This window comes from Notothenia rossii (genome assembly GCF_949606895.1).
Source record: "Notothenia rossii genome assembly, chromosome: 3".
In the NCBI taxonomy this organism is placed as follows: Eukaryota; Metazoa; Chordata; class Actinopteri; order Perciformes; family Nototheniidae; genus Notothenia; species Notothenia rossii.
Window position 1 is genome coordinate 59,794,965 of NC_136901.1, and position 7,398 is coordinate 59,802,362.

Consider the following 7,398-nt stretch of genomic DNA (forward strand, 5'->3'; position numbering starts at 1 on the left):
TCACCTCTGGCTGGCAGAGAACTCTCTGCTCCATAGCTTCTCTTGGACGTAAAATCACATGTACATTTTACATTTATATTCAATTTAATATCCCATCCCTCATATACTTTTTTATATATAACAACTAGTGGTGGGCCGTTATCGGCGTTAACGTGCTGCGTTAACGTGAGACTCTTGTCGGCGATAAAAAAAAATATCGCCGTTAATCTATTCTCAAAGTTGGGTTGGGAGCTGGGTCTATACTGCGCAAGCGATGATGACTTTCACCTTGATAATTTAGCGCGGATGTATACCTAGCCGAATTGCACTGTAGGGGGCGAGATTGAGTCTTTGACCTGTGTTTCTTCTACTGTCTATGGATCTGACCCCGGTCAAATCAGCCACATTAAACGTGACATGCTAACATGGATACAGCAGGAATGAAGCCGCGGGGTTTGCTTCAGGGGAAATTTATTTTTAAGAAGCTTCCCGATGGAAACCTCGACAAAAATAAGGTTGTTTGCACCTTGTGCAATGCGGAATTAGTTTACTGTAGGAGTTCATCCAGTCTCAAGTACCACCTAAACGCAAAGCATCCCTTAGCTAATGCGGAAGATGCCGGGCCGAGCACTGATGTAGCGCGGGGGAAGACTCGTCGTCAAACAACTATCTTTGAGTGCAACCGAGGCAAGCCCGTCAGCACAGCTCTATCAGCCAAGCTAACTAGTCTCCTCGCTCAGTGGATTGCCACCAGCTGCAGGCCCATTAGCGTGGTTGAAGATGACGGGCTCGAGCTTGTTCTCCAGGCGGCCACAGGTGACCCATCTTACAAACTACCTGCGAGGCGAACTATCATGAGGAGAATACATGACCAGCACGCAGAAGAGAAAGCTACGAAAGTTGAGAAGATGGTAGAGGCGAGGTCTGTAGCACTGACTGGGGACCATTGGACGTCCGTTAACAACGACAACTACCTCGGCGTTACAGTACACCTCATCGATGCTAGCTGGGAACTTCACTCCTTCGCTTTAGGTATGCTACGTTATGTCATTTTAAATTACATAATTTAATTTCGTAGCCTTTTAATTACCACCACGTTATGTTTGCTTCTTGATAATTGCTAGTTGTTTACTACTAGTAGTGAAATTATTCTAATTTACTTTGTCTGTCCGTTAGGTGTGATGAAAACAGAGGAGCGTCACTTTGCAGAAGCGTGTGCAAGGCAGTTCCTCGACGTCGCTAATCAGTGGGGGATAACTGACAAAATAAGCACTATTGGAACAGATAGCGCTCCTAATATGGTGGCAGCAGGGAGGATACTTCCATTCGAGCACTTGCCCTGTGTTGCGCATGTTGTACAAAGAGCTATTGTAATGTCATTTCGGGAAGGTGGTTTTGATGGTGCACTGGCCAAGTGCCGTAAAGTGGTCGGACATTTCAAACACAGTCCGGCCAACTCAGACGAGCTAAATGTCCAACAATCCTCCCTTGGACAAGTTAAGGAGTCACTCGTGCAAGATGTTCCAACACTTTGGAATTCCACTCTTGAGATGATAAAGCGCGTGAGGCGCAACAGAGACGCACTGCACACAACGCTGTCGCTGCAGAAGCACAACCTGGCCCTCCCAACAAATGCGGATTATGAGAAGTTGGCAAAGCTAGAGAAACTGCTGGAGCCATGCAGGTATGGTCTACAAAGATAGTGTGTTCATGAATTGGCATACAAGTTTTTAAATGTCACTTTGTATGTAAGAAACACCTGCCCTTAAATGTGTAATCTGAGTTAAATTAATCTGTCACTAATAATTTTTTGCTGTGTGTGTGTCTGTCTGTCTGTCTGTCTGTCTGTCTGTCTGTCTGTCTGTCTGTCTGTAGGTACATCACTGAGCTCCTTGGTGGAGATAAGTATGTATCCTGCTCTGTGGTTCTACCTGCCCTGTGCCACCTCCAGCATGCGATGAACATCTCAGATGATGATCCTGCCTATATTGTGCGATTCAAGGCTGCCTTCATCAAGGACCTCAACCAGCGGAGGGAGAAAATAAACCTGGAATGGCTTAAGGTATGTCAGAGTGACCAGAAGATAACTACATTGTATGACCATAATAGACTGTAAAGCCAGATGAATAAGTCATGAAGAAATATGGAGGTTGGATTTGGAAAGTGACATTTTCATCAATCAATAATTATTGTTTTTATTCATCAAAGGTGGCGACTGCTCTAGATCCACGATTTAAGGACCTCAAGTGCTTGCCCAGAGCAGAGAGGGAGCCAGTGTGGGCAAAGCTAAGTGCGTTGATGAAGGGAGAAGAACCTGCTCTGCAGCCACTCAGGGAGGAGAACCCTGAGCCACCCAAGAAGAAAACAGCCCTGCTACTGATGGGATCCGACTCAGAATCAGATGAGGAGACACCAGAAGATAGTACAGTGGAGAGGTACAAGGTAGAGCCCAGTGCCAGTCTAGATCAGTGTCCACTGAAGTGGTGGTCGGAGCACACTGCTGTCTATGGTAAGATGGCCCAAATTGCCCGTAAATACTTGGGGACTCCTGCCACAACTGTCCCATGCGAGAGACTTTTTTCTTTAGCAGGCCATATTGTGCAGAAGAGGAGAGCTTGTTTGTCACCAGAAAATGTGAACAAACTGGTCTGCCTGAGTGACTGGTGGAAGAAGGAGAAATAGAGCTTTGACTGACACAAAGCTACTGACTGTAAACAGTTAATTACAACCTGTTATATAGGCCTACTGTTCAACTAAAAATAAACAGTTAATAAACACAAGTACATCTCATTGTCATTGATTTATTTTCATCACCAATTATCATAAAACAGCTTTCTCAAGCAGTTTGTGATGCATTTTGGAAACTGGAGATGAGCCCCTGGTCTAATGCACCACCTGGCTTGAGAAACCCGTTCTCAAAGACTTACTTTTAGTCATTATTTGGGTAGCACACATATGCTGAATGCCTTCGGCAGAATTCAAATGAGCCATGTTAATCTAGATTAATCTAGATTAATTCCAAGAATACAGTAAGATTAATCTAGATTAAAAAAATTAATCTATGCCCACCACTAATAAAAACTTATATTTTGTTTTTCTTGTTATGCTGCTGCAACACAAACATTTCCCAAATTGGGGTCAATACAGTAATATCTTATCTTAATTAGTTAAAATATATAATTATTATAATTAGTGTAGCAGGTGACACCTATTTTCAATATGGATTAATCTACCATTTATTTATTTAGTTCAATTTTGATCTATAAAAATGTCAAAATAGTGAAAATGTTCACGAGACTTATCAAAGTGCAAGGTTATATCTTTAGATGTTTTGTTTTAGCCTATGTACTGTATGTCTTAATGCTCTTATATGTGACGGGGTGACTTCCATGAAACTAATATTTTATATCTTCCCAACAGACGAGCTGACAGGAAACCTAACACGCTAACAACCACAACATTGCAAAGGCGAGTAAATGTAAATTAAAAACGATTCACAATTTTTCAATTTCTTCTTCTTTCTTGCATTGAAGTGAAGCTGACCTTGCACTTGGTGCCAGTAAGGATGTTCCTCACGCAGGCTGAATGTTTCTCCTTCCTTACTGACACAGAAGCCCTTGATTTGCAATGCTTCACTAATTGTCATTTCCCTTGCTCCGTAGGGACACTTTACCTCCAGCACAGCGGAAGACCCTGCCAGACCATCTGGAGATGCCTCCAACAATTAGGGGTGCACCGAATGGGAAATTCTTGGCCGAAACCGATACCGAAAATAGGAAACAGTTGGCCGAAAACCGAATGCCCAAAGGCCAAAAATGATTAATAGAAATATATATATATATATATAATGTATACATTTTTTACCAATGTTGTTCAGCTACCTGATTATGGAAAAGACATGATTATGGCAAAACTTAACTTAAATAATAATAATCGCTATTATGGGTCCATAAAACATTTATTCAGCACTTTTGAATGTATAAAGTACATTAATTCCAAGTCAAGTGCATTTTCTTTTCTCTGTAGGATAACTACAACAAAGTGCATTCAGAACAAAGCCAATGTGCTTTAAAACTGCATAAACATCTAGGCCAGTAGGCCTACAACAAAATAGTGTAAATAAAGACTGTAACAGCCAGGCCTTCAACAACAACAAATGCACCTATAAGTTTGGTAACCTAACGTGTTGTTGTGATGACGTAATCAAAACGCGGCGACAAGCACGGCGCGCGACCATGCTCGCGGCTGGCTCACAGCCAACATTTCTGCCGCTTGGAGATATTTCAAAATATCAGAGAAAGAGGCGCGGATTGCGATTTGTAAAACGTGTTCAGCTGACATTTCTTGAGGGGGTGTAACTGCAAAGACTTTCACCACTTCGGGATTACTCCACCACTTGAAATCAAAACACCCGGACAAATATGCGGAGTATGATCAACGTAACCCTGTTCTCTGACATTCTGTGATATTTTAAGCCGAAAGGGCCTTTTTAACCATTTTCGGCCGATCATTGTCGGTGGCCGAATATTCGGTGCACCCCTACCAACAATCCTGATTGGGAGAGCCATAAATCTGACTCATGGACCTGCATCTGGGTTGCAGTGGTGAATGCCCTGACGCCCTCCCATTCATTCATAGTCCCCCACTGTACGGACACAACACCATCAAGGGCCTGTTGTTGCCCTAGCACTAAGGGAAGCAGTCACACACTTTGATCTCAGGACAGCTCCAAAGTTGCTGGCAGTCAACCTTCCTTTCCTGAACAAATGCCAGTTTGGGTTGGTTCGCTGACCAGTGGTAGCCACCTGAATTGCCCTGTGTTGCTCTTCAGACAATGCCATGCTTGCCACAATTGCCCCAGGTCCCTGATGCCCAACAGATTTGATCATTTCAGGAACAGTAAGTGTTTCCAAGCTGCAGTGTTCCTCTTCTGGCTCGGGGGAGAGAAGCCAAGAAATTTCCTTAGAACCTTCCCCCGAGTCTGTCCCTCAGCCAGTCATGATCTTCGGAGGTGGGCTCTCTTGTCACCGGGTTAAATTAGGTATTGGTTGGAGGAAATAGCTCCTCCACTGAATGCATACGTTTAGCTGCCTTTGGCTTCTTCCACTGACAGGGGGTGTCAGTGCAGCTGAAATTGTGGATGGCAAAGATGGCTCACGCAGCCGCATGACTGCATTTCCATTCTCCACATGGGCATTCACATTTTGTGGAGAGAATTCCCTGTTCTCCTGTAGATACCTGTAGTTGTGGGATTGTTTTATTATTTAAAATATATTTACATTTGTAATGCCTTCCCAATTATCCCTTTAATTCTTTATAGCCTACTGTATGTTTATTTCATGGATATTTCTGTGTTTTCTGGTGTGTAATATTTGTAATCTTGGGGCCTCTTCTCTTTAACGTCTACATGCTACCACTGGCTCAGATAATGAAGAACAACAAAATAAGTTACCATAGCTATGCGGATGACACACACATTTACGTAACCATTTCACCAGGAGACTATGCTCCAATTCAAACACTGAGTAAGTGCATTGAACAAATCAATGACTGGATGTGTCAGAACTTTCTCCAATTAAACAAAGATAAAACTGAGGTAATGGTTTTTGGAGCCAAGGCAGGACGTTTAAAAGTTAGCGCTGAGCTTCAGTCTGCAATGTTCAAAACAACAGATAAAGCCAGAGATCTAGGTGTAGTCATGGACTCTGACCTGAGTTTCAACAGTCACATTAAAGCAGTTATTAAATCAGCTTACTATCACCTAAAGAACATATCTAGGATTAAAAGACTAATGTCACAGCAGGATGTGGAAAAACTTGTCTTGCTTTTATCTTCAGTAGACTGGACTACTGCAATGGTGTCTTCACAGGTCTCACAAAAACATCTATTAGAAATCTGCAGCTAATTCAGAACACCGCTGCTCGAGTCCTCACTGACACTAAGAAATCACATCACTCCTGTTCTGAAATCTTTACACTGGCTTCCTGTGTGTCAAAAAATAGATTTCAAAATACTGCTGCTGGTTTATAAAGCACTGAATGGTTTAGGCCCAAAATACATTTCTGACCTCCTGCTAAATTATGAACCATCCAGATCTCTCAGGTCTTCAGGGACTGGTCAGCTTTCTATCCCCAGAGTCAGAACTAAACATGGTAAAGCAGCGTTTAGTTATTATGCTCCAAATATCTGGAAAAAACTCCCAGAAACCTGCAGGTCCGCTAAAACTCTTACTACTTTTAAATCCAGGCTGAAGACTTTTCTTTTTGTCGCTGCTTTTAATTGAACTATTCATATCTTAGACTGCACTGTAACTTTTATCCATGTATTTTTTCTTTTAATGTTTATTTTATTAGCTTTTCTTTTTAATGACTGATTTTAAATGCCATTTTCTTAATGTCTTTCATTTTTTGTAAAACACTTTGAATTGCCTTGTGTTGAAAAGTGCTATATAAATAAACTTGCCTTGCCTAATAAAGATTTCATGTGACACATAAAATGGATTTGTTGATACGAATTAATGTGAATAAATTAACTCTAGGTTAACGGTACTCTTGCTATCACTACTCACCGACACTATAAACCTTGTCCCTCATGCTAGCCCTGACAACACCGGTAAGCACACCTTCATCTAGGCTTCACTGTTTTACGTGTCCTCACTTGTAGTGGTTCTCTCCTATCTACACTCTTCTTGTCATCTTTGTAAAACGATATCAGACTGGTAATTGACACAGCCATGACTTCTAGTTAAATTCAGTATGGCTAAAATGAAAAGCTTTGTTAAAATATGCAAGTGCGCGAAAGTCAAAGTCAGCTTTATTGTCAAAAATTCTACATGTGTTATACATCCAGAAATCTTGAAATATCGTTTCCCACAGTGTGACATGTATACATAAAACAAAAGAAAAAGGGCCTAGATAAACGTGGTATACATTAAACAAAACGGGCCTAGATAACCGGGGTATACAGTTTAAAATGTTAATATATTTAAAGTGTTCAAAGTGCAGTTTCAGTGCAAGTCAGTTGAAACGATCTTAAGTTGGCGTGACGTTGAAGTCGTGCGACCCTGCTGCTGTACTGGCTTGTAGTTCGTCTATAGCATAACGTTAGCATTTTGCTTCTGGCGACTAGATTTATGATTCAAAAATTATAAAAGTAGGGTTGACATGTGGAGATTAACCTGCTGAACAAAACGTGATCCCTCTCTTAAATGTGTGTCAACCACAGACCTTATTTCAAGCTATTTTCCAAAATCCTATGGAGAAATTGCATTGTTTTTTGACGAAGGAACCGGAAGAAGTTTACTTCCGAGTTTTATGACGCGTCACTGCGGTTCTCTATAGGCGAATGCTAAGGGCGCATCAATCAATGGGGGGCGCCAAAAAAAAAATTATAATAATTTACTTTTTCCTTTTTTTATTT

General features: G+C 41.6%; 1 protein-coding gene across 1 annotated transcript; it reads left to right on the top strand.

The window, feature by feature from the left end:
- The first annotated feature begins 334 nt into the window (after window positions 1–334).
- LOC307033895 (E3 SUMO-protein ligase ZBED1-like) lies at window positions 335–2,692 on the top strand. The gene is made up of 4 exons (XM_079672532.1): window positions 335–1,011; window positions 1,156–1,663; window positions 1,855–2,041; window positions 2,188–2,692. The coding sequence occupies exons 1-4, from the start codon at window positions 405–407 to the stop codon at window positions 2,659–2,661; spliced, it is 1,776 nt and encodes a 591-aa protein (XP_079528658.1). The 5' UTR covers window positions 335–404; the 3' UTR covers window positions 2,662–2,692.
- The last annotated feature ends 4,706 nt before the right edge of the window (window positions 2,693–7,398 follow it).